At 44.9% G+C, this 26,129-nt stretch overlaps 1 protein-coding gene across 1 annotated transcript in view; it reads left to right on the top strand.

The window, feature by feature from the left end:
* The first annotated feature begins 6,335 nt into the window (after positions 1-6,335).
* Positions 6,336-26,129, top strand: part of Dnah8 (dynein axonemal heavy chain 8) — a 237,184-nt gene continuing 217,390 nt past the window's right edge. The window contains exons 1-9 of the mRNA XM_034524086.2: positions 6,336-6,794; positions 6,902-7,036; positions 12,602-12,686; positions 13,876-14,027; positions 17,196-17,385; positions 18,488-18,651; positions 22,017-22,193; positions 25,577-25,690; positions 25,882-25,989. Of these exons, the coding sequence (XP_034379977.1) occupies positions 6,336-6,794; positions 6,902-7,036; positions 12,602-12,686; positions 13,876-14,027; positions 17,196-17,385; positions 18,488-18,651; positions 22,017-22,193; positions 25,577-25,690; positions 25,882-25,989 (1,584 nt within the window). The remainder of the gene's footprint in view (positions 6,795-6,901; positions 7,037-12,601; positions 12,687-13,875; positions 14,028-17,195; positions 17,386-18,487; positions 18,652-22,016; positions 22,194-25,576; positions 25,691-25,881; positions 25,990-26,129) is intronic.

Genomic DNA, 26,129 nt, shown 5'->3' with positions numbered 1-26,129 from the left:
GCCTTCACAGGCGCATGCACATATTTGTACCTGCTTGCAGGAACGAACACACACACACACACACACACACACACACACACACACACCCTCCCAGGTTTGTTTTCTATTCCTGTGCTTAATGGCTCTTCTCCCACAGCACTAACTTCTCATCATAGAATTCACCTAAGCTGCTGAGCTAGCTGTGGCTTCCCTGCCTTTGGCCCCCCAACAGGATCCACCTTCTGCACTTCTGCATAGAACACACCCCTCTTCCTTCCTTCCTTCCTTCCTTCCTTCCTTCCTTCCTTCCTTCCTTCCTTCCCTCCCTTTCACCTGTTAATTTATTTTATGACTATGGGTGCTTTGTCTACATGTATATCTGTACACTACTTGCATGCCTGGTACCCACAGAGGCCAGAAGAGGGCATCAGATCCCTTCAAGCTGGAGTAATAGATGGTTGTGAGCCACGCTGTGGGTGCTGGAAATCAATCCAGGTCGTCTGGAGGAGCAGCCGGTGCTCTTAACTGCTGAGCCAGCTCTCCAGCCCCTCCATCCACTTTGTATGAACATTAACCCACGTTGTAGTTCTCTGAACATCCAGATTTGAACTGAGAGGGAAAACTGGATATGATTATATGACAGAAATGGTAAATATTTCCCTATTTGTGCTGTATTACTTTTTTCTTTTTTCTTTTTCTTTTTTTCCTGGACTCACTCTGTAGATCTGGCTGGCTTTGAACTCACAGAGATGCACTTGCCTCTGCCTCCTGAGTGCTGAGATGAAAGGCTATGCCACTACCCCAGGCTATGCTATATTCTTGAGGTCAGTAGAGTGTATGTATATGTGTGTGTGTGTGTGTGTGTGTGTGTGTATATATATATATATATATATATATATATATATATATATGGCTGTTTTCTCTCTCTCTCTCTCTCTCTCTCTCTCTAAAACTACCTCACTAGTGCTGGGATTAAAGGTGGGTGCCACCATGGCCAACTTAATAAAAACATTACTTATTTATGTATTTCTTTACTTATTTGTTTATTTTATACATTTACACACAAATATTATATATATTATGTTTATATATAATATAGTATATCAGTAGTAGACTATATGTGCAAGACTCTCTCTATATTATATTTATATGTTTTATATATAATATAAAATATATACCATATACAATATGTAGTATAATATATATATATAATATATACTACATATGTAATATAGTATTACCACCAACATTTAAATTTTTTAGTGCACTTATTATTTATTTATCTATTTATTAATTATTGTGTGTGGCATAAATTTTAATTGTTTTGTTACACTGTGTATGTGTGTGTGTGTCCTGTGAGTGACATGGCACATGCACAGGGCTCAGAGGGTAACTCTCAGGGCTCAGTTCTCTTCCTTTACTGTGTAGATCCCAGAGATTAGACTCAGGTCCGCAGGCTTTGTGGCAAATCTTCTTTTCCAGATTAGCCATCTTGCCAGTCTTAGAGCTTACATTTTAAGTCCTAAAAAATGTGGAGAAACAATAAAAACACACATCCCATGCTCTTGTGTGTAACATACACATAACACAAGTGTGCCTACTTTTTAAAGGTACACAGAATGACATAATATTGAAAAAATAAGCCTCTTTATACAGTCTCTTTCACTCAAAGTGACAATTGCTAGTAACTAATTTTGTTTCCTTTTTAAACAGCTTATCGCTGCATTTTAAAACCAAACAAGCATCACAGAAGTGCAATTTTATGTAATTATATACATGCAAATTATATTTGTGTAATTACACAGTGAAAAGTTACTAAGAAAAATTTGGTCAATGGAGCATTTTTTATTTTTTCTAATTTATACTTTCTTACTTAATTTATTTATTTTTGAGACAGGGTCTCACTATGTAGCTCTGACTACCCTGAAACTCACTCTGTAGACCAGGCTGCAGTGGAACTCATAGAGATCTGCCTGCCTCTGCCTTGTTAGTGCTGGGATTAAAAGTGGGTGCCACATGCCCAACTTAATGAAAGCATTTATTTATGTATTTATTTATTGATTTTATACATTCACACATAAATATATAATGCACATAAATAGTAAATTCATTTCTATTTACTGAGTTTTTTCTTTTTCAATTATACAACCTAGTACTAGTTTTAGTACAGTTTTGAAACAATTTATCTATTTAGTGTGTGTGTGTGTGTCTGTGTATGTGTGTGTATCTGTGTGTGTGTGAGAGAGACTCTTCAGGTACTTGTGGAGTCCACAAGGTGGCTTTGGATCCCCTGCAGCTAGAGTTACAAGTGGTTGTGAGCCACCATGTGGGTGCTGAGAGTTCACTTCAATTCTCTGTAAGCACAGTAAATGCTCTTAACCATGAACCCATCTCTCCAACACCCAGAAAAGAATTTTAAGTAGGAAAGTGGAAGGACTGATTTAAGTTTAGAAAGATCCCTACATGGACTGGAGAGTTGGCTCAGTGGTTAGAACAATGGCTCCTCTTGAAGAGGACTGGGGTTTGATTCCCAGCCTGCAGTGCTCCAGTCCCAGGGATCTGTAGTCCTCTTCTGAGGTCTGCATGGACCAGGCATGCATGTGATGAACAAACATACATGTAGACCAGGAACATGGATACACACACAAATACCAGAATAAATAAATCTAGAGTAAGGCTAAGTAATTAATTAGAAAAGAAAGATCACTGTTGTCTACTTAAGTCATCAGGGAAGACCTGTGACAGCTCTGAATGCTTATCACCACTAAAGCAGGCAGTTGACATCAGCATGTCTGCAAGCCTCCTTTTGTGCCCAGCTCTGAAAGTACGTGCAGACACGTCTCAATAATCATAATAATGTTTTCCCCGAAAATTGAATGTGTGCTTCCACTTTAAAAATGTTATCCATTTTGTTATGGGAAATTCATTGAGATTTATTGCATACTGATATCTTAGCATAGTATGACAACTCAATTTTAGCGTGTCTTTGGTAGTGTTAATAGCATCTAATTAAAAGAAACCGCAAATAATTTGAGAATACTAGTTCTTTTCTCCCTGTTCCTCCTTTTTCTCCTCTTCCTCTCTCTCTCTCTCCTTCTCTCTGACAAAAATATTGCAATATAGCCCTGGAATACGCTATGTGGAGCAAGCTGACCTCAAAATTATAGCAGCCATTGTGTCTCGGCCTTCTGAGTGCTAAGCAGAGTGTGTGTCACTGTGCCGGGCCTGGAGAATAGGAGTTTTCCTCTTCTCTTGTTCTTTTGTGGAATTGGGGATTAACCTCGGACCTCATGCATGCTAGGCCAGTGCTCTACCACCAAAGGACATTCCCAGCATGAGAGTTCTTTTTCATTTGTTTATTTGTGTGTGTGTGTGTGTGTGTGTGTGTGTGTGTGTGTTTTGAAACAGGGTCTCTCCACACATCCCTGGGTGCCCTAGAGATCAGACTAGCCTGAAATTCACAGAGATCCATCTGCCTGCCTCAAAAGTGCTGGGATTAGAGGCATGTGCCACCATCCCCAGGGCCTGAGAGTTCTTGCTTGTGGTTTTTGTTTTCCTTTTGGGACTTCTGAAACAGAGTCTCCCTATAGAAACCAAGGCTGGCTTTGAACTTATGCTCTTGTTGCCTTAACCTCTTTAATGCTAGGATGATAGGCGTGTGCCGTCACACTTGACCAGATGTCTAAACAGTTGTAGCCACTTTATTTTGGTTTAAGATTTTATGGTTGTGAATGAAATGTTTTGGCTGCATGGTTGTCTGTGTACCATGTGCATATGCCCGTGGAGGTTAGGTTAGGGAAAGGCGTTGGATTCACTGTGATTAGGCCCAGCGGCAGTGTGTGCCACCATACGGATGCTGAGAATTGAGCAGCCAGCACTCTTAAACACTGAGCCATCTCTGGTTGGTTGAAGTCTAATTATGGATCTGTGAGCATGCGCATGCGGGTCCTCAAGGAAGCCAGAAGGGAGCATTTATTCCCCTGGATTACAGCGAGTGTAAACCACCGAGTGTAGATGATGGAAACTGAATCAGATCCTCTGCAAGAGCTGAACGTGCAGATAACCACTGAGCCCATGATCTAGTCCTGTGACAGAACCTTTCTGGGAACCCAAACTCTGGCCCTACGTTCTCTCAAGAAGTTTTTTCAAGCTTTAAACACTTAGCCACAACCTGGTCCCACTTACTTATATTTGAGATGGGGTCTTGTAAAAGTAACTTTCATTCATCCAATGGAATCGTTGTCTCCGAGGCTTAATGCCTCTGTCTGCTAACCTACACCTAGTCCTGGAAGTTTCTAGCCTCTGTACAATCTTATCTAGGCTTAGAATGTTTTCGCTTCTGAGACTTGCTGCTGAATAAGCTCACCGTTTCAAGCTCTGTCTAAATAAATTCTTGTTGACTAGTCAATCTAGCTGTTCCAGTTCAAACTCCTCTCCAAGCTGCTAAGTGATTCAATCTGGGTTCTCTCAGCCCCTCCTGAAATGCTCTGCTTGGCCTCATACTAGATTTGGCAATGTGTTCTAATCTTCTGGCTCCTCATTCTGTGGCTAGTTCTGTCTTGACCTGTATTTAGCCTGTTCTCTCTTTACAACCTGTCTCTGTACAACTGTCCCAGTAAAACTGTTTCCTCCTCTCTCTGCACTGTTCTTCAGTAGCTTCCCTTTCCTCTCTCTTCCTATGAGTTCCGTATATCCTGGTCTGTCAAATCTTTCTCTGATTCCTCACTTTGTCTGCCACTCAACTAGACATCACTTTCAAACATGGCTGCTTCCTTCTACAAACTAACTTTACCTTCATTGTTTGGGATTAAATGTATGTACTAAGGGCATGTCTACATTCCAGCCAGAGGGATTCAAAGTATATGCTAAGGGCTGAGCCACACCACGACTAGAAACAGGTATTTTCTGTAAACAACACAATCTTGGGGTTCAAGTGTGATCGAATATCCTGCAACCGGGTCTCATATAGTTCAGGCTGGTCTCATACTCATTATGTAGCTGACCTTGACCTCCTAATCCACCCGTGTCTGCGTCTCAAATGATGAGATTACAAGTCACCACCACTGCCTTATGACTTATTTGTTCAATTTTTAAATCCACTATACAAAGCAGCAGGATTCATAACAGCATTTTAATGACCCAATCCTGAAGATGGCATAGTTTTCTAGCACCAAAGCAAAATGAAGTGAGCACTTAGCCTTGGGAAAAACAAACAGAAACAAATGTATGTATCTCCCTCTTTAGGCCTGTAACCTTAGCTTGTTCTGTAAGACCCCCACAAGGGGACCCTCACCCAAGTCCAGAACTGCATGAACCCAAGGACACACGAGAGACCTTCTTGGTGCAATTGCAGAGGAGGTTTAATGACAAGGGCCCTCGGGCCAGAACATATCTCACGCAGGAGATAGAGGTTCCGGCCCAGAACCCAGGAAATTTGGAATATTTATGGGTAGGGGTTGGGGGGAGTGGGAAAATTTGGTGCACTTACATATGATTGGATATTTCAAACATCAGCAACTTGCAGAAGTGGCTACGTGTGAGCTGGCAGGATGACTAGTTACTTTTGACCATGAAACCTTGGACTTCTCAGAAAGGGGGAGAGAAAAGTAAACACCAGATGGCCCATTACTCACTTGGGCTTATCTGGGCACGTCTTAGCATGCCTTTTCATTTGGGTCACCCTGCCTCTGCAGGGGCTTAATATTTTTATTATGACTATATTTAACAAATTGTTGGTGGTCTTTGCTGACCATGAATTTTTGTTATTGTTACAATGCTGCTTTCAAATTTTGTTCTCACAGTTCAGATAACTGTGGTAAAGAAACACATGATTTTGTCGTTGGTGTTGCCCGTCTAGCTTCAAGGGGGAACGCCTTAGTGTGCTCTCCGCTGCTTTGATCAACACCATGATCAAAAGCAACTTGAGGAAGAAGGGTTTATTTCATATTTTCAGATCACGGTTCACCACTGAGGGAAGGCAGGGTAGGATCTCAAACAACAGCGCTAGTTGACTGTGAACGAAAGCTGCTTCCAGACTGTCCTCATGCCTGTTCCTAGCCTTATGCCCTGGCCCAGCAGCCTAGGGATGGTAGCACCTACAGTGGGCCCTCTCCTATCAATTAACAATCAGGAAAGTGTTCTACAGACATGCCCACAGGCCAATCTGATGTAGGTAACTCCTCAACTGAGATCCCACCTACCCAAAGTGTGTCAAGTTAACGACCAAGATTAGGCATCACTGGGAAAAATAAAAACGCCCAATGGTCAAGTTATTTGCACACTTCTTAAGGAAAATGCTTTCTGATTCTAGATTTTTAACATTGAAGATTTTCCGTAGGAGGAATCTACATTGAGAAATGGAGTCTGCGGAAGGCAGCGCAGAGCCACCTCCCCCGAGTGAAGAGGCTCCTCCTCCAGCGGAAGAGGAAGCTCCGCCCCCTCCAGGAGATGCTGCCCCTCCCCCTCCCGAAGAGCAGGCCCCGCCCCCCGAGGGGGATGGCGCCCCGCCCCCCACTGGAGATGGCGTCAAACCCAGTGCGGAAGGAGATGCTCTGAACATCGAGGGAGAACCCACGGATATGCAGGGTCCTGCTACTTCTGTGACTGACTATAGGAGCCTGATTCCCTCTGATGAGGAGATAATAATGCCGGATGATGAGGAGCCTGGCCAGGGCAGGGTCAGACCGAGGATCGCCCCTAGGCCTGCACAGTCAGTGCTGTCGGATGGGCTTTCTCAGTCTTCCCGGCGGTCCTCCAAGTTCCGGCGAAGTATGACTGGCATTCCAAACCTCCAGGAGACCCTCAAAGAGAAACAGGTTTGCAGCTGATAGGGTTGGCATGGGAAAGCCCAGAGACTTTCCATTGTTTGAAAATGCATTTCTCTATACTTCCATTTTTAAAAACATGTTTTTACTTCTTTTAGGCAAGATTTAGAGAAGCAAGGGAAAGCCGGAAAATGAAAATTGACCCCTCATATAAATACATATTTGAAGTTCTAGGAGAGAAGCTTGGGCTGGACATGGTAACTGTGGAAGAACTAATTTTGGATTGCCCGTCGGTAAGCTGAAGTCGTGCCCTGATTTGTCCCGTTTTCCCCTTTGTTTTGGGGGTGTGTACTTGTGTGGGGGTGTGTAGGAGCATGTGTGCCTTTCTCTGCCACTCTCCAGCCTGGAGATGTGTGTAGCAACAAGAAGCGCCATTGTGAACAATTGGATATAGGTTATGGTCAAGGCTGGCTTTACAGAGGTGAGCTGTGGAACCGCACGGGCTCCTGGGAGTTTGGTTTAATGATCTAATGCAGTCGTCTTGATAGAATTCTTCTCACTGCTCTCCTTTTTCTATCTCTTTTTTCTCTTCTTCCTTCTCTGTCTCTTCTTTCTCTCTTCTCTCGATTTTCCCTTCCTCCTCCTCAATCCTCTTCTGCTTCTTCCTCCTCTTCCTCCTCCTTGATCCTCTTTTGCTTCCTCTTCCTCCCCTTCCTCCTCCTCTCTCCTCAATCCTCTTCTGCTTCCTCCTCCTCATCCCTCCTCTTCCATCCTCTTTTTGCTTCCTCTTCTCCTTTTCCTCTTCCTCCTCCCTCCTCTTCTGCTTCTCCCTCCCTCCTCCTCCTCCTCCCTCTTCTGCTTCCTTCTCCTCCCTCCTTTTCTGCTTCTTCTTCCTCTCTCCTCTTCCTCCCTCCTCCTCCCTCTTCTGCTTCCTTCTTCTCCCTCATTTTCTGCTTCCTCTTCCTACTTCCTCCTCCTGTTGTAGGAGGGAATCTACCCCAGGACTTAATACACATGCTAGACAACTACCTTATACCTGAGCCACCACCCTCCAGTCATATCTTGAAGTCCTCATTATGTGCCAGCCACACAGATTTTACAGGCAGTCTTGGCTATCAGCAACGTTACTATAACAATAAGAGAGGTCTCCTCTGATGTTCTCAAGCTGTGTTATGATGCCCTCCCTTCCTAATGCCTCTCTGAGCTCCTGTGGTAACTCTGGCAACATGCCTTCCTACGTACCACACAGAGGCCAATGGGGCGATGACCATCAGATGAAAAGAAGGCCAGTTTCAGAAAAGGAATTGCTCTGTAGGTCTCATGTCCCAGCCATCGTTCCCTGTACTGAGGAAAGCAGATGGGCGAGCAACCTTGTTTTCACCTGAAAATTGCTAGGCTGTGCTGGTGACCTCCATATTGGAAGCCTAGCACCTCTACTGAAGGCGCAGCCACAGAGATTGGGGCCTGCCCATTGCCTCCAGGGGAGACGGACAGCTGTGGCTGTGTGAGGCAGGACTGTGTTGGACTCTAAGATCCAAAACCAGGGGATGTGCAGGATTCTCGCTGCAATAACATGAGGTTTAATGCTAATAATAATCCAGTGCACTGGGGTTCTCTCGCATGCAAGAACCCCGAGTTGACGTTAAGAGCAGTTTTTATACAGTTTAAGGGGTAGACTAGAGAAACAGTGACTAGGCACAATATGATTGGTGGAACCGTGTGACTTTTAAACTGATTGGTCTTTGGGGAATGGGGTGCCAAGGACCTCTCTTGTCTGTAAGTGGCAAGAATTGGTCTGTCCTGTGGATTGTGTCTATGAACTCTGGGCCTTTCTTGCCACAGATGAGTTCCCTCCCCTGTGGTCTGAGGAGTGTTAATCTGCTTTTCCTCTGAATGTTAATCCAGCAGGGTAATCTAGCAGGTATCCTGGGACCAAGGAATGTGCTCCTCCCACGATGTGTCCTGGGGCAATTAAAAATTAACTTTAACTAAAAATTAAGTTTAACCGAATTCTTACAACTGCAGGGTGGGAGAACCTGGACTACAGGGTTGGAGAGCCTGGACTGCAGGGTTGGAGAGCCTGGTTTGGGGATGGCCAGCTGGATTTTCGAGCTGGTGTTCCCTGTTTGGAGAGAGACTCACGAGAACAGGCGTTTGTGGGTGCAGACCTTTTGTATTGCTGCTTTTCTGTTGCTGGGATAAAATACCAAGACCAAAAGCAACCTAGAGAATAAAGGTTTTGTCTTGGTGTACAGCTCGGGAGAGAGAGGATCAGCTAATGGTGGGGAGGACACAGTGGCAAGCAGGAAGCATGGTGACAGCTGGAAGTGCCTGGTCCCAGTCTTATCCACATACTGGAAGCAAATAGAACAGGAAGTATGAGCCAGTTGTAAACTCCACTCACTTCCTTCAGCAAGGCTGTACCCACTAAAGGTTCCATAACCTCCCCAAATAGCATCATCAACTGGGGACCAAATGTTCAAAGTTCTGAGACTCCAGCCATTTCTCATTCAAAGCCTGTGTCTTAGTCAGGACATTACTGCTGTGAACAGACACCATGACCAAGGCAACTCTTATAAGGACAACATTTAATTGGGGCTGGATTACAGGATCAGAAGTTCACGCCATTATCATCAATATGGGAACATGGCAGCATCTAGGCAGGCATGGTGCAGGAGGAGCTGAGAGTTCTACATCTTCATCTGAAGGCTGCTAGGAGAAGACTGGCTTCCAGGCAGCTAGGATGAGGATCTTAAAGCCCACACACACAGTTGATGCACCCACTCCAACAGGGCCACACCCACTCCAACAGGGCCACACCCACTCCAACAGGGCCACATCTTCTAACAGTGCCACTCCCTGGGCTGAGCATATACAAACAGTCATGGCCTGCCACCTTCTATTTGCCATTCCTGAAGTGTATCTCACCTTTTGGGTCTATATGGCTAGGTGCTGCCTCTAGGACCCCCATGAATGACATCAGACACTGCTTAGGGAAACAGGAAATAGGAAACGTGGATATGAAAGGAAGCGTCAAACCAGCGCAAGCACTTCTTGGTAGAGGGGAGACAATGTAACCTTAGGGAAACTAAACTAAGGTGGAGAGATTAGATTAGCGTTTATTTGCCTGAAGGGACAGAGCTGGCATTGAAGGGACTGCCATTGGCTCAAGACACCCTGAAAGCAAGTTCTTGGCTCAAAGGAGATTTGTTTGCCCCAGAGGGACAAAGGGTAGGGAATGAGACAAAGGAGATTGAGGAGAAGGAGGGAGGGGGGAAGGGGTACTTATCCTGGAGGGGACAGGTGGACAAGGGACTACCTCTAGATAGAGAAGAGACCCATGGGGACATAGGAAGATGGCAGCTTATAAAGGTAAAAGGGAAATCTCATGTTAGGACGAGGTGTTTAATTTTCGTTGGGCATGTTAATTAGATGAGCCAAAGTGGGCTTTTGACTGCTGGACTTCCATACTTTGATAGCTGGACCTTGGTAGTCAGCCTCAGGAGGAGGAAGTGGCCAAATAAGGGACTAGACCTTGGTAGTTAGCTTCAGGAGTGTAAGCTAGACCTGAGGCATGGGGGAGAAGGGCAAGGCCTCCGTGTTTGCCAGGCCCAGGCTGGCTAGTGTCCCTTTGGGCATCAAGTTGAGGGCCAGGTGAATAAGGTGCTGAAGTTGTTGTGGAAGGAATTATTAATCCTAACTAGCCCGTATAGAAGACACACAATGCAGGTATTTTATTTATAAGCCGTAAGCCTAGATTGGGCAGGTTTGGAGCGATAAAAACTTATTCCTTGGCTATAAAGTCTCTTGTTACTTGCTGCTGCTTCTGGCCACATGCTGATGGCCCATCTCCTCTCCTGGCAGCCTTTTCCACCTCCATCTCCCTCCTCCTCTACCTGTTACCCCCTCACTTAATCCTCAAGTCCCGCCTTTCTCCCTCCACTGTCCAATCACAGGCTCTAGCCTGTGTGTACATAAGTTCACCTCGATAGTTGAATGCAAATTTGACGCTCACGAGTGTGAAATAAATCTCATGAGAGTAATTTTTCTTTCTTTTTTTTAACGTTAGTTTGATTATGTGTCAGGTTATAATTGGTGAAATTATCATCACTTAAGTAATTTGTCAGGCAAAGGCGTTAGTACAGAGGGTTCTCTGTTAGCCCACTCAACTTTCATAATAGCAGTTCCCCCTGCTTACCTCCCCGTGTGTTTACATGACATTCTTTAATGCTGGGCCAAGTAAGTGACTAGGCAAAGCTGTGCCTGTAAATCATTAATGGAGGACCAGAAATAGGACACACTAGCCCATCTCGGGAGGACTGTTTAAGCCCTGGAGTTAGGACCCAGCCTGAGCAGCATGGAGGGACTGTCCATCCCTGCCTTCTCCCTCATTTCCTTCCTCTCTCTCTTTCTTTTCTTCTTCACTCTTTCCTGACAGGGTAAGAAATATTCCAGACTGGCCATGAACTTCATGTTTAGCCTAGCCTTGCTTCAGACTCTTGATCTCCAGCCTCAGCCTCCTCAGGATGGTCACAGGTGTGCACCACCATGCCCAACCGTGAAATCTTACCTCTCTCATGGGCTGGCAATGGCTGGAGAGACTGTTCAGTTGGTACAGTAAAACTTCTGCTCTGCTAGTGTAAAGGCTAGAGCTTACTCTGCATAGTTCACATAAAAAAAGTCAGACATAGTGGAGTGGAAGCAGGCAGATGCCTGTAGCTGGCTGGGCAGCCATTGGAGCCTTATGTGATGACATCCAGGTCAGCCTGACTCAACAAAAAGAACAACAACAAGAACAACACCTCAACAAAAACAAGGCAGACTGTGCCAGAGAAATGATACCTTTGACCTCCCAGGTACGAGTACAAACACACACACACAAACGCGCGCGCGCCTTCCCAAACCTCACAGCCAACTAACCAGTCAACAAACAAACCAACTATGCTGGTTGGTTTTTGTCAACTTTATACAAACCTAGACACACCTGGAAGGAAGAAATCTCACCTTCGGAATGGCTCCATCTGATGATTGGTCCATTAGCACATCTGAGGAAGGGGCATTTTTCTTGATTAACATAGGAGGGCCCAGCCTATACAAGGAAGGGAGCTGAACAAACAGAAAGCAACCCAGTAAGCAGCGTTACTTCATGGTCTCTGCTCCAGTTCCTGGCCTCCAAGTTCCTACCTTGCTGCCCTCAGGGATAGGCTGTAACCTGCGAAAGAACACTTCTCTCCCCAAGTTGCTCTTGGTCGTGGTATTTATCACAGCAACAGAAAGCCCACGAGGACACTATGGAGTGAAATTTACCTGTATTCCCTGTCCATCAGGATTGAAGTTAGTTTAGCCACTAATCTTTTCTCAGATGTTCCTGCAGCCCCCACCAGCTTTCTTCTTCTTCCTCCTCCTCCTCCTCTTCTCCTCCCTCCTCCTTCTTGGTTTTTATTTATTTATTTATTTATTTTTGTTTTTGATTTTGTTTTTCAAAACAGAGTTTCTCTATGTAGCCCTGGCTGTCTTAGAACTCACTCTGTAGACCAGGCTGTCCTCAGAGATGCGCCTGGGATTAAAGACCTGCGCTGCCATCATCACCCAGCTTTTACTTTTTCATTTTGAGAGAGGATCTCTCAAAGTTGCCTAGGCTGGTCATGAATTCACTCAGTGTTCCAGGCAGACCTTGAGCCTGTGATCCTCCTGCCTCGGCTTCTCGAGAAGCTAGACCTATATGCTACCAGACCCTTCAGGAAGGTCTTTGAGTCTCATTTTATTTGAAAAGGGACATTGATGAGCTACATGAAGCAGTCGTACAGGAGTTACTTAATTCCGTTTTATTGATCCTCGTTTTCTCTTTCATTTAACAGCTGGATCCGTTCACCAACTTTTTTGAGAAGGGCGGTTGTAAGACTCTGAAGTTCGTGTACCAGGAAGGAGACGTGCCTGGTTTCGGTAAGGATGTTTTATGAGGGCTCTGGGTTTGAATCAAGCTGATTAATGTTGAAGCGCCACCTCTTTTTCATCTCCCACGTAGAAGATTTCCACGGAGAAAACTTGATCAGAAATCTATGTTTAAAAAAAATTTTTTTTGAGGGGTTGGAGAAGCGGCTCACATGTTAAAGGCACTTGCCGCTCTTGCAAAGGGGGCTGGCTGGTTCATTTCCCAGCACCCACATGGTGGCTCACAACCATCTATGTGTCCAGTTCCAGGGAGTTGGATGCCTTCTTGTGCCATCCACTGGCGTGGTATGCTTGCCTAAACAGGCATACATGCTGGTTCAATACTCACAGATGTAAAACAGAAATAAATCCTTAAAAACATTATCTTAAGAACACTCCAGGGTCATCAAGATGGCTCAGTTAGGCAAAGGTGTCGACCACTAAGCCTGTTGGTGGGATTTCAGTTTCTGTAGGACCCACAGGGTAGAAGGAGAGAGAGAGAACTAGCTCCTGCAGGTTGTCTTCTGACCTTCACGTGCACGCCTTGATACCTATGTGGGTAAATACTCAATAAATGGCAATTTTAAAAACCCCTCTGTTTTGAGATTTAGTAATTTCAGGCATTGCTGTTATGTTTAGGAAGACATAGCAGAGACACCGGTCTCTACTGGGAAATACACTTTTCCGTTAGACTTTAATTGCTGTTTTCTGGAACAGGTGGACCATTTTGTCTATATGTGTTCAGATGGCTAGAAGGAGGCATGATGCCTCTCTGGAGCCCAGCAGTGTCCCCTTGTGGCCATGGCTCAATGTCTTGCGGCGTCTGCCGCTGTTAGTTACAACATCTGGCTTTCCTATTTTATGCCTAATTATCACACACCTTGTTTCAATAACTAGATACTTGGGTTGTCCTTTTATCTTAGAGTACTTGTAAAAAACGTGTGTGTGTGTGTGTGTGTGTGTGTGTGTGTGTGTCGGTGTGCATTCAGGTGCATTTGCACACGTGTATATGGGACAACTCAGGTGCATTTGCACACGTGTATATGGGACAACTCGGGTGGCATCTTAAGGAATGCTACCCACCTCCTTTAGAGCGGGTTGGAGCTTACCGTTAGGCTAGTTTGGCTGGTCATGAAGCAGTCACTTACTGAGTTGGGTCAGTTCCATGAGTTTACACTCAGTTCTTGACACTTGTTTCCAGAATGTGGCCGAACGATTACCGGCATCCCCAAAGGGGGAAGAATGATGAAGCTGTATGTCGACAACGCTGCTCCCGACAAGCTGAGAGAGCTGTGTTTGTTTTTCATCCGCTGTCGAAATGATGTTGCCATTAACTCCAAGACCATTTATGAGGTATGTTTTAAAGCACAGATAGCTTTTCACATTCCCCTGGTCCCTTTTCTCGCCTTTCCTATATGCCAGACTGAAATGGGTTCCAAGGAAATGACTTAATAATAATAATAATTTGTATACTTAAAGAAACTAAGGTATTGGGTGTAATAGAGCTGAATTGTCATCATCCGAAAGATATCGACCTGTAAAGTTTGTGTTTTGAAAAGAAAATTTGAAGGTTTCTGTTTTTGAGACTGGATCTCATATAGCCTTAAGCTCAACACACACACACACACACACACACACACACACACACACACACACACACACAGAGAGAGAGAGAGAGAGAGAGAGAGAGAGAGAGAGAGAGAGAGAGAGAGATATCACTGTTCCAGTTTGTTTTCCGTTCCTGTAATAAAATACTAGCCAAAAGCAACCTGGGAAAGCGTTCATTTCCCTTCCACTTCCAGATCACAGTAGAGCCCTGAGCAAAGTTGAGACAGGACCTGAAACAGAGACCATGCATGTGGAGCACTGCTTATTGGCTCCCCCCCCCCCCCATTGGCCGGCTCTCTCATATAAAGCAGGACCATCTGCCTAGGGGTGGCCCAGTGGATTGGGCCCTCCCACATCAATTAATCCAGAAAATGGCTCCCACACATGCCCACAGGCCAATTTGCTGGATGAAGTTCCTCAGCTGCGCTTCCTTCATCCCGGGCGACTCTGGCTTATGTCACCTTGACGAAAACAGCCGCCAGCCCTAACGTTTATGAAAAGTCCATCTCTTCCGAACGGTCTTTTGGGACACTTTCAGTTTTGTTCACATGATGTTACGTACTAGTTACCACACCTACTCTCTGCTTCGTATTTTAAATTCTTAGACATTTTAGGAGAAGAAAAAACTGACTTAGAATCTAGACGTTGCTAACCTCGTTCAGGAAAGGCTGGACGGCAGGACAGAAGCTGCAGGCAGTGTTACATAGACCAGAATTTACCTCCAAGTCTCACTGTTAGCTATTGCTGCTTCCTTTGGCAAGTGGCTCGCCCTCTCTGAGACACGGGCATGCCTGACCCTCTGCGGGATAGCTATGAGACCTCAGAAAGATAAATTCTTGCTATACCGCCTGGCTTACCGGAGATAATCAAAAAGCATCCATCTGCTTGTTTTGTCTTTCTTAGTGGGTCTTACTTCCTACTTGAGTGGGACGTGCCAGGAATCCCGTGTAGTTTGGCTTCTTTGCTGTTTGTGAGGAGAGACTGCCTGAAGAGAGGTGGACAGTCGTTTCTCATGAGCCCTTGCGGGTACTTCCCTGCATCTCTGGTGCTGGGTGAGACCTCTGCAGCTAGTTCATGAGGAACCTGCCCCTCCCTCTCCGCCAGCTCGGCTCCGTGTGTGGACGAATGTTCAGCCTGTTACCAATTTAATAATGCTCTCTTCAGTTAATCTTTGGGTCAGTCTGCTATTTTTTAATAATTTAGACTCTTCCATTCTCTTTCCCCTCGCCTTTGCCTTCCGCCTTTCTTCTTACCCCATCCCCTGCCGCTCCTCTCCTCCCTCCCCTTCCATGCCTTCTCTTCCTTTCTTTCTCTTCTGAGGACCAAATCCACGGCTTCGCATCTGCTAGCCAAGGCCTCTCCTACTCAGCCACATCTCCAGCCCTCTTTGTTTCTGGAGAGAGGGTCTCGTTATGTTACCCAGGCTGGCCTTGAACCCCTGGGCTCAAGTAAACCTGTCTCAGCCTGTTGAATAGCTGCAACTGTAATTGTCTGCAACCACATCATGCTTACACTTTATTTATTTTTTTATTTTTATTTTTTAGAGTCGCAGTTATGCATGCACCTGGTATAAACAAGAATAGGTTCTCTAAGGCTTGAGGTGCAGGGCTGACTTCTCTCTACCTCACTTTCTGGAAGCAGTTCTTAAAGTCTGTTAGATGAGTCTGGAGGGTCGGAATTTTGTTCTCAGCACCTACCTTGAGAGGCCCATAACTGCCTGTAACTCCAGACTCTGGGAATGGACACCTTCCAGTCACGGCAGGCCTACATACGTGTGCATGTATTTAAAGACATAAGAAAAAATTTTAAAAGGTTCTGTTAGAATAATCTTTAATTAACCTCCACATTGTTAAATTTAACTCTGTAAGCCTCTTTTAACCTCATATGTGGGTTTTCCTCTATAGATGAGAATTAAGTTCAAACCAAACAACAATAAAAACCCCAAAGCAGGATGTATGACCCTGGAACTCACTCTGTAGACCAGGCTAGCCTTGAACTCAGAGATCCACCTGCCTCTGCCACCTGAGTGCTGGCATTAAAGGCATGTACCACCATGCCCGGAAAATTTACATCTTTTAAAGAACCCTCTGGCCTTTCCTCTTCTCTCCCATCGCTCCCTTCTTCTGACGTAAGTATATTCCAAACTGCTTAGATAACTGTTGGTTCATATCGTAACCACGCACATGTAATCATGGCAGAGGCAAGATCATGGAGCAGTGGTTTTCAAAGCCAGTGTCAATCAGAAAGAAGGGAAAATGGGCATACAGAAAAGGGGCCAGGGCAAGAGACAGCCCAAAAACAAATCCTCAATTACCCACCTCCTCCAACCATCCCCTACCCACTACTTTGAGCCACTTCCAGTCTTCATTTCCCTCCAGGTTTAACCCCCCCCCACTTCTTTATATAATAGCCCCATTACAAAGGAATTGGTCCATGGATTAGTTCAGAGTCTTTACAAGATAATCCTCTATGGAAACACCATCACATATATATATGCCCAGAGGCCTGCTTCACTGCTCCCCTGGGAATCCCCTGGTGACAACAAGGATTGCCCATCATGCTTAACAAATCTGTTTTCATGATGCAAGTGCACCTTGTACCTGAGAATGTCCAGATGTGAGCGGCTCAGTTGCCCCTTTTTCATGCCTCCTGTAGGATGTAGGATACAGCTTCTCCCCTTGGTAGAGATTAAAATACAGAGGAAAGCATCTCCAAGATGGTAGGAATGGGCAGAAAAGGACCAAGATGCAAGATTGTTGGCTCCAGACTTCTACTGTTCATAAGCATTCAGTGTTTCTCAATATTTTACAAAATATATCAACTATTCACCGCGGATGAAAAATAGCTTATGATCCTCCCCCACCTCGTTCCTTAATGGCCTTAACACCTAACAATTGAATCCCATCTTTTCAGGATGTTCTCTTTAGCTTCTTGGATGCATCAAGAGGACTCCTAAAAGGAATCAAGAACATGTTGAAAAACATATTTCTACCAGCTATCCTCGCAACAAGCAACTGGGGTGCTTTAAACCAGTCCAAGCAGGGTGAATCCGAGAAACATATTTTCACAGAAACCATCCACAGATACCTTTCATTTTTAGATGGTAAGTGTACGTTTGGCAAACCACTCAAAATGAGGCCTTTAGCTGCAAGGCTTGTTACAGGCTTTATAGAGGAGTTTATGGGGCTTAAAAAGAGATGGTAATGAAAGTCACCAGGAGACCTGGATAACAGGAGAGCCTTTCTTACCAGGGCTCTTTACAGGTAAAAGGCATTCTATCAGGAGAGATCCTTTTCCTGGTTTTTTTTTTTGTTTTGTTTTGTTTTTTGTTTTTTGTTTTTGTTTTTGTTTTTTTGTTTTGTTTTGTTTTGTTTTGTTTTGTTTTGTTTTTTCGAGACAGGGTTTCTCTGTGTAGCCCTGGCTGTCCTGGAACTCACTCTGTAGACCAGGCTGGCCTCAAACTCAGAAATCCGCCTGCCTCTGCCTCCCAAGTGCTGGGATTAAAGGCGTGCGCCACCACCGCCCGGCCCCTTTCCTGTTCTTAGTCAAAGTTTTCTACTAAGAAAATCTGGACTGGTGCTGGAGAGATGGCTCAGCATTTAAGAGCTTTTGTGGCTCTTGTTGAAGACCCAGGCTTGGTACCCAGCCCCCAAAACAATAGCTCATAACCTCCTGTAACTCCAGTTCCAGAGGATCTAATGCCTCCTTGTGGCCTCCATGGGTATTGCACATATGTGGTACAATACCTGTGCACACATATACATGTACTCATAAAATAAATAATTTTAAAATGTGCTTTTATCACTTACTGTTGTAAAACCATACAGTTTGATTCATAAGTCAACTTACAACATTTTTTTTCTTTTTCTTTTTTGAGGCAGGGTCTCATGTAGCCTAGGCTAGTTTTGAACTCCTTCTGTATCCCAGGATGGCCTTTAACTCTTGGTTCTCATGCCCCTACCTTGACAAGTGCTAGGATGAAGCCTCTATGCCTGGCTTATGTTAGGGGACCAAACCCAGAGTTTTGTGCATGCCAGGCGAGCGAGCGAGCACCCTAGCAACTGTGCTCCATACCTACCCATAGAATTATATCTTTATAAAGCACTGGATCTTTCTCTCTAATGTAAACATTACAGCTCATAAGCACAACCTCGCCATGGAACTCACGGGGCGCTTCTTTATTGTGTATCCTTTTCTTCTCTAAGGCGCGACCATAAGTATCGAGGGGACTGTGATGCTGAAGAAAGTGGACAACATCGATTTCTCCAAGCTACATACCTTCGAAGAAGTCACGGCCGCAGCAAGCAGTTCAGAGATGGTGCATCAGCTGGAGGATGTGCTGATGATGTGGTACAAGCAGATCGAGCAGGTGAGGCTCCTCTGCTTCCCCTGGAGTTGCCGTCTTGTGGGTCCTAGCTATGACATTTTGTCCCTGATAACTTGTGATTCCTTCATACTTCATGGAAGAAAGAGGGCGGGGGTGGGGGACCAACATCACAATGAGGAGAGCCACGGAGACAGACACTTAGTACATCCTGGGTGGCCAGTTGGAAGTGTCACTGCTGTCACATAAGCTCAGCCTAGGCTTTTTTTTTTTTTTGGTTTTTTGAGACAGGGTTTCTCCTAGGTTTTTTAATGTCATCACTCCAATGCCAAACCCACAGAAACAGAAAAACAACCAAACGAAACATAAAACACAGCATATGTTAAACTTGTTGGGGGGGGGGCAACTGTAAAATGATCATGAATATTTGATATATATTAATTAATGGTGGACATTAATATGGTGGCAGTTATTCCTTAACCAGCTGGTTAACCACACAGAGGCCTTTTACTATTTCAAAGCTGAGGCCTTAGCTGGGCAGACTCTGAACCAGCTCATCTGAGTTAACCCGGCATCCCAGCCCCATCTACTCATGTGGCTGGCTAGTCCTTCCAGGCCCATAGTCACATCTGTCTCCTCTCATGTCTCCTGGCAAAATGACCTTCCTCTTTCTTCTTCCCAGAGTTCCTTTCTCCCTCCCAGGAAGTCCTGCCTTCTACTTCCTGCCCACCTAGTTGGTCATCAGGTTTTTATTAACACCAGTCAGAGAATGCCTTGGGTAGGTGAGGAAGGACAGGAGACACAACTTCATACAGTGTACCCCAGCAGGCAGTGGAGGTAGCTAATTTGTTGAAGTCCTTGCCATGCACACATGTGAGTCCTTGATTTCAATACCCGGCACTCACATTAAAAGCCAGGTATGGGGGTGTGCACCTGTAACCCCAGCACTGGGAGAACAGAGATGGCTAGATCCATGACACTGGCCGGCTGGTTTAGCCTCAATGGTGAGTGCTAGGACCCAGTGAATGACCCAGTCTCAAAACCAAGTAGATGGTGCTAGAGGAATGACAACAGAGGTTCAACATGTGTGCACAAGGGCATGAACATACATGTAACATGTGTGCACAAGGGCATGAACATCCATGTAACGTGTGCATACAAGGGCACAAACACCCATGTAACCTGTGCATACACAATAATGAATAGAGATGAAGATCTTACTGATAAGGGCAGAACCCTCATGATCTCATAACCTTCCAAAGCCCTTCCCTCCAAATATTGTCACACTGAGGGTTAGGCCTCTGCATATGAGTTTGAGAGGACAGCCATATTCAGCTGAGTGCTGGTTTTACAGCGTTAGAGGTTTTGTCCGTTATCGTCATGGTGGCATGAAGGTGGACATGGTGCTGGAGAAGGAGCCAGGAAGTTTCATGTCTTGTTCCCCAGGCAGCAGGAAGTGAGTGTCACAATGAGCATGGCCACCCACTAGCAGTGGCTTCCTTGAACAAAGCCACGCTCACTCCAGCAAGGCCACACCTCCTACTAGTGCTGCTCCTTGTGAACCTTGGGGGGCGGGGGGAGAGGGCATTGTCTATCAAACCACTACACTCCCTAGTAGAAGACACAAGTTTAGTTCTCAGCACCCACAAAGCAGGTTCAACCATCTGTAACTTCAGTTCCCAGGGGATCTGATGCCCCCCTCTGGCTTCCGTGGTACACATATGTACCTGCAAGCAAACACTCATATACATAAAATAAAATCAAATAAATCTTTAAAAAAAAAGTGACCTCAGATATCACGAAGAAAGAGCTACTTAAAAAATGTATTTTGTTAGATAGACTTTTAACACTGAAATTTTATATCAGATATCCATATATATTTAAGGAAGCAGAGAGCAGAGAGGTTTTAATTCCCTTGGTAGGGAATTCTACTTTGGGTATATCAGAGGACAGTAATGCATATGCAGTGGCTGTCTTCGCTCAGGCTTCCTGAGCACACGCTCAGGAGTCTTGGTGGAATCCATCAGAGCGTAGGCCTCTTGATGGATAACATTATGTCCTCCATAATAGTACTTTTGCTTTTAGCGTTGTAATAAAATACTCTGACAAAAAGTGGGTCTGGGAAGATAACTCATGGTAGAGTGCTTGCCTAATACATATGAAACCCTAAGTTTGATTCCCAGCATCATACACACACACACACACACACACACACACACACACACTCATACATATACATACATATATACATGCACTCACATACACACACACATACTCACATATACTCACACATAACACACACAAAATACATGCACACACACATGCACTCACAAACATATACATACACACATGCACTCACAAACATATACATACACACATGTACTCACACACATGCGCACACATACACACACATAACACACACAAATACATATGCATACACACTCATACACATACACACACACACACACACACACACACACACACACACACATATGCATGCTTACCCATACTCACCTTCCTCTCTGCCCTTAAATAATCCAGGACCCATGCCTAGGGAATGGTACCACCACATTGGTCTGGGCCTTCTCACATCAGGTAAGGTACTCAGGACAATCACCCACAGACATGTCCATGGGCCAGCTGGTGATCGAGGCTATTCACTGTTGAGTCTCAAGTGACAACCCTTCTCATTTCTTCAAGCCATTAGTTAGAGCTAGCTAGCATTATCAGGGGGCTGTTATATCAGGTGTGCCATGGTATCATGGTTGCACCACACTGAATACCAGTAAAGTTAGCCCTATTTAGTGGCTGCTTAGGCTGCTGCTTTGCTGACTTACCTGATCAAATCATTTACTTCATTTTCTTTTCTTTTCTTTTTTTTTTTTTAAGATTTATTTATTTATTTTATGTATATGAGTACACTATAGCTGTCTTCAGACACACCAGAAGAGGGCATCAGATCCCATTGCAGATGGTTATGAGCCACCATGTGGTTGCCGGGAATTGAACTCAGGACCTCTGGAAGAGCAGTCAATGCTCTTAACCTCTGAGCCATCTCTCCAGCCCCTTCATTTTCTTTTGGATTGAGGGATGTTATCTCATTGAACTGCTGTTCTTCACATAATGTTTTCCAGATCTTAATTTTTTGTTGTTCCTACTATGTCCTGTGTTCACTTGGCAGGGTGCCTTTAGTGATACAAAAGTCTGAAATCTTAACAGCTTTTATTTTATTTCATTTTATGTGTGGTTTGCCTGCACATGTGTACATGCACCGCATGCTTGCAGTACCCAGGACAGTCAAAAGAGGGGGCTATGGATGCTGTACCCATGGCAGTCAGAAGAGGGGGCTATGCATGCAGTACCCACGGTAGTCTGAAGAGGAAGCTACAGGTGATGATGCTTCATTTCAGGTCCTTATCGAGAGTGAGCAGATGAGAAAAGAAGCTGATGATTCCGGTCCCCTCACAGAACTGGAGCACTGGAAGCGCATGTCAGCCAAGTTCAACTACATCATTGAGCAGATTAAAGGGTCTAGCTGCAAGGCCGTCATCAATGTGCTGAACGTCGCACACTCAAAGCTGTTAAAGGTAAAAGGGTCTTTCACTGTTTACTTGATGTTCTTTAGAACAACTTGCTAGAAAATTTTTTATCAAACTGCCTCTTTTTTTTTTTTTTTTTTTTTGGTTTTTCGAAACAGGGTTTCTCTGTATAGCCTTGGCTGTCCTGGAACTCACTCGGTAGACCAGGCTGGCCTCAAACTCAGAAATCCGCCTGCCTCTGCCTCCCAAGTGCTAGGATTAAAGGCGTGCGCCACCACCGCCCGGCTTCAAACTGCCTCTTAAAAAATTTGAGACATATATGTGAATATATACCACATAGATATGCCCTTGGAGGCCAGATTATCGGATCCTCAGTACTGGAGTTAGAGGTAGTTGTAAGCCACCCAGCTTGGGAGCTAGGAGCCAAACTCAGAGCGATAAGCACAATTAACTGCTGTTCTATCTCCAGCCCTCACCTCTCCCACTAAGTAGGCTAGGCTGGCTACCCAGTGAGCCCCGGATATTTGCCTGGCCCTGCCTCCCCAGGTCTGAGATGACCATGTTCCACTGCACCCAGCTTTTTTTTTTTTTTTTTTTTTTTTTTTTTTTTTTTTTTTTTTTTTTTTTTTTTGACATGGGTTCTGGGGCTCCAAACCAGGTCTTCTTGTTTTGCAGCAAGCATTTTTCTGACTAAGCTGTCTCCCCAGGCCCACAAAAATGTATCAATTTTGCATTGTCGGGAACATCAGATTTTCTTAGTTGTTATGAAACACACCATAGGTTATTTTAATTAATGGTTATCCTTACTGTGCTGTAGGGGCGGGGGGGGGGGGGAACAGAACTAATTCCTCCTATCTAGCTTTATTGTGGTGCCCTGACCAGTCTTCAGAGACCATTCTTTCATTTTGTGCTAAGGCGTCAGATGGTTTCTTGATACACAGCAGTCACGTGTTTAGAAGGGTCAAGCTTTGAATCAGGCTTTCTCGGGGCCCACCACAATTCCCAGCTGACGAGACAAAGGTTCATCTCTCAGTTTTGACAGTTCATCTGTGGTGTGCCATCCAGAGAAACGAGCATTTTTATTTGGAAGGTGTTTTGGGAATTGTGGATCAATACAGATTTGCCGAGGTGAGGAGCCACACCGGAGAGGTGGCTCAGCATCCCAGAGCACTTGCCGGGCTTGCAGAGGACCTGGTTGTACAGGTCACCTAGCAACCATCCGTAACTCTAGTTCCAGGGTATCTGACATCCTCATCCACCTCCGTGGGCATTGCATGCTTGTGCCTGCACAGACAGACGTGCAGACAAACACTGCACACGTAAAGGAAGAAAAGAGCAAATTGTAATCATTCTAAAGGGCGACACAGAAAGGCAAAAAAAAAAAAAAAAAAAAGCAAAAGTTCTGCCCAGCATATCCTAACCCCACCTTCTTTACCTTTCTTCCTGGGGATCATTTTTATTATTTTTTTAAAGATTTATTTATTTGCTTAATGTATACACATGAGTACATGTATGTATCATGCACCATGCAAGTGTCTGGAGCCGGCAGAAAAGAGAAGGCGCTGAGTTCCTTGGAACTGCAGTGAGGAGCGGTTGTGAGCCGTGTCCACCACGTGGACCAACCCCCCCCCCCCCCCGTGGGTGTTGGGAATCAAACCAGGGTCTTCTGCAACAGCAAGTGCTCTAAACACTGAGCAACCTCTCCAGCTTCTCCTAGATTGAGGTCGTTGTAATGCACAGTTTGACTTGGTCTTTTCTTTCTCTTAAAGTTTATATTTCTCTCCATGGACATGCAACAATGTTTTTGTTATTGTTGTTGTTGTTTTTGGTAACATTTACATGGCAGGTAGAAGACAAATGTCTTTGAATAATATCCCTTCCCTAGCCCCTGCTCTTTATTCTTGATTCTGAGATAAAACAGGCAGCGTGCTGGTGCTCTAAATTCTTACCACAAGGTCCTGCTGCTGAGATCTGCTTACAGCATTAGAAGGCTTCTCTAGCCCACAGGTTTGACCCCTCCTGCCTTCTCTCCTTGAGCCAGTTTAGAAGGCCTAAGATCCACGTGATCAGGTTGACAGCCATAATGATATCCTGTCTCTGGTTCTAATTTTCTGTATCTACCTCATCACGGTGAGAGAAACACAAGGACAGCTCATGGTAGCAGGAGTACATGGCAGATGCCGTTGACATCGGGCGGACCAGTGGACAGGGACAAGATGCTGCATCTGTAGAAGCCTTCCTCTGCCAGCCAGGCTGCATCTCCTAAAGCTTCTCTCCAGCCTTTAAAATTATGGTACAAGCTGAGAAGCATGAGTGGGAAAGCACCAGCCTCTGGGCCACATTTCAGACTCAAAGGACAAAACTTGAAAGAAAAAGATGACTTCCAACTGAGTCCTTTTTTTTTTTTTTTTTTTTTTTTTTTTTGCCAATAAGGGTATTTCCTTTGAATCACATTCTCAGAACACGACTCACCATTGAAGACCCAGAACTGTTACCATAATGTCATAGTACCATCTTGGAAAAACCATTCTGGGCAGAAGCAGGTCCAGTCCCAGTCTATAGACAAGGACAGCAATCACAGAAGAATGGCTCTACTTTTTGTCAAACATTTAACATGCTTATAACAGTCAGTCTTAAGTTCTACGAGGCAAGGAGATATCAGGGGCTGGAGAAACGGCTCAGTGGTTAAGTAGACTTAACTGCTCTTCCAGAGGCCCCTAGTCTGGTTCCTAGCACCTATATCAGGAAGCTCACGAGTACCTGTAACTCCAGCTCCAGGGAATCTGACACCCATTTCTGGCTTCCTTGGGTACCTGCACTCAGGCACACACTCCCTCTCTCCTACCCTATAAAAACATAATTAAAAAACAGTAAATTGTTTTCTTTTTGGGTTTTTTGTTTTGTTTTGGTTTTGGTTTTGGTTTTTCGAGACAGGGTTTCTCTGTGTAGCCCTGGCTGTCCTGGAACTCACTCTGTAGGCTGGCCTGGAACTCAGAAATCTACCTGCCTCTGCCTCCCAAGTGCTGGGATTAAAGGCCTGTGCCACCACTGCCGGGCAAATTGTTTTCTTTTTAAAAAGATTTATTTGCGTATACAGGTGCCTTGTCTACATGTACATTTGCATGCCAGAAGAGGGTGTCAGGTTTCACGGAACTACACTTATTAGACAGTTGTGAGCCACAATGTGGGTGCTGGCAATTGAACTCAGGACCTCTGGAAGAACAGCCAGTGTTCTTAACCTCTGAACCATCTCTCCAGCTCAAGTGAATTTTTTCAGAAAGAAAGAAAAAAAAAAATCACACCAACCAGACTTCAACATTTTTTTTTCAGTGTCTGTTTGCTCAAGAACAGCTTGAGTTTTGTGACTAAATTGAAGCACACTGAGATGTTTGCATTGATGATTGAATTCTTCTGCAATCTTGATTCCTTAGAATTGGCGGGATTTGGATGCACGAATCACCGACACCGCAAATGAATCAAAGGATAACGTACGCTACTTGTATACCCTGGAGAAAGTATGTCAGCCCCTCTATAACTACGACCTGGTGAGCACGCTCCTGAGGTGGGGTTTCTAGGGCCTGGAGGGATGGACTCGGAGTTCAGACAATTAAGAAGCCTGTTTCCTAAAGTTAGCTTGCATAATCAAAGCACTGGGTCCTGGCGTGTGATGGCAGCAGTTGGAGGCAAGCGGGGATAACGTGTGTGGTAGGCTTTACTTCCCGCATCTCGATTTTAGGTTTCCATGGCGCACGGGATACAGAACTTGATTAATGCCATCAGAATGATCCACAGTGTGTCGAGGTATTACAATACGTCAGAGAGGATGACGTCATTATTCATCAAGGTGAGCTTCATCATCATCACCATCATCACCATCATCATTGTCACGATGTGTCTGTATGAGGCTTGTGTAGCAGAGCACAGTTGTTGTACAGAAGCTTGGGGAGGTCAGAGGACAACTTTGTAGGGTCCTTTCTGTCCTTC

Source organism: Arvicanthis niloticus, chromosome 20, assembly GCF_011762505.2.
Source record: "Arvicanthis niloticus isolate mArvNil1 chromosome 20, mArvNil1.pat.X, whole genome shotgun sequence".
Classification (NCBI taxonomy): domain Eukaryota; kingdom Metazoa; phylum Chordata; class Mammalia; order Rodentia; family Muridae; genus Arvicanthis; species Arvicanthis niloticus.
This window is presented reverse-complemented; position numbering and strand designations above follow the sequence as displayed.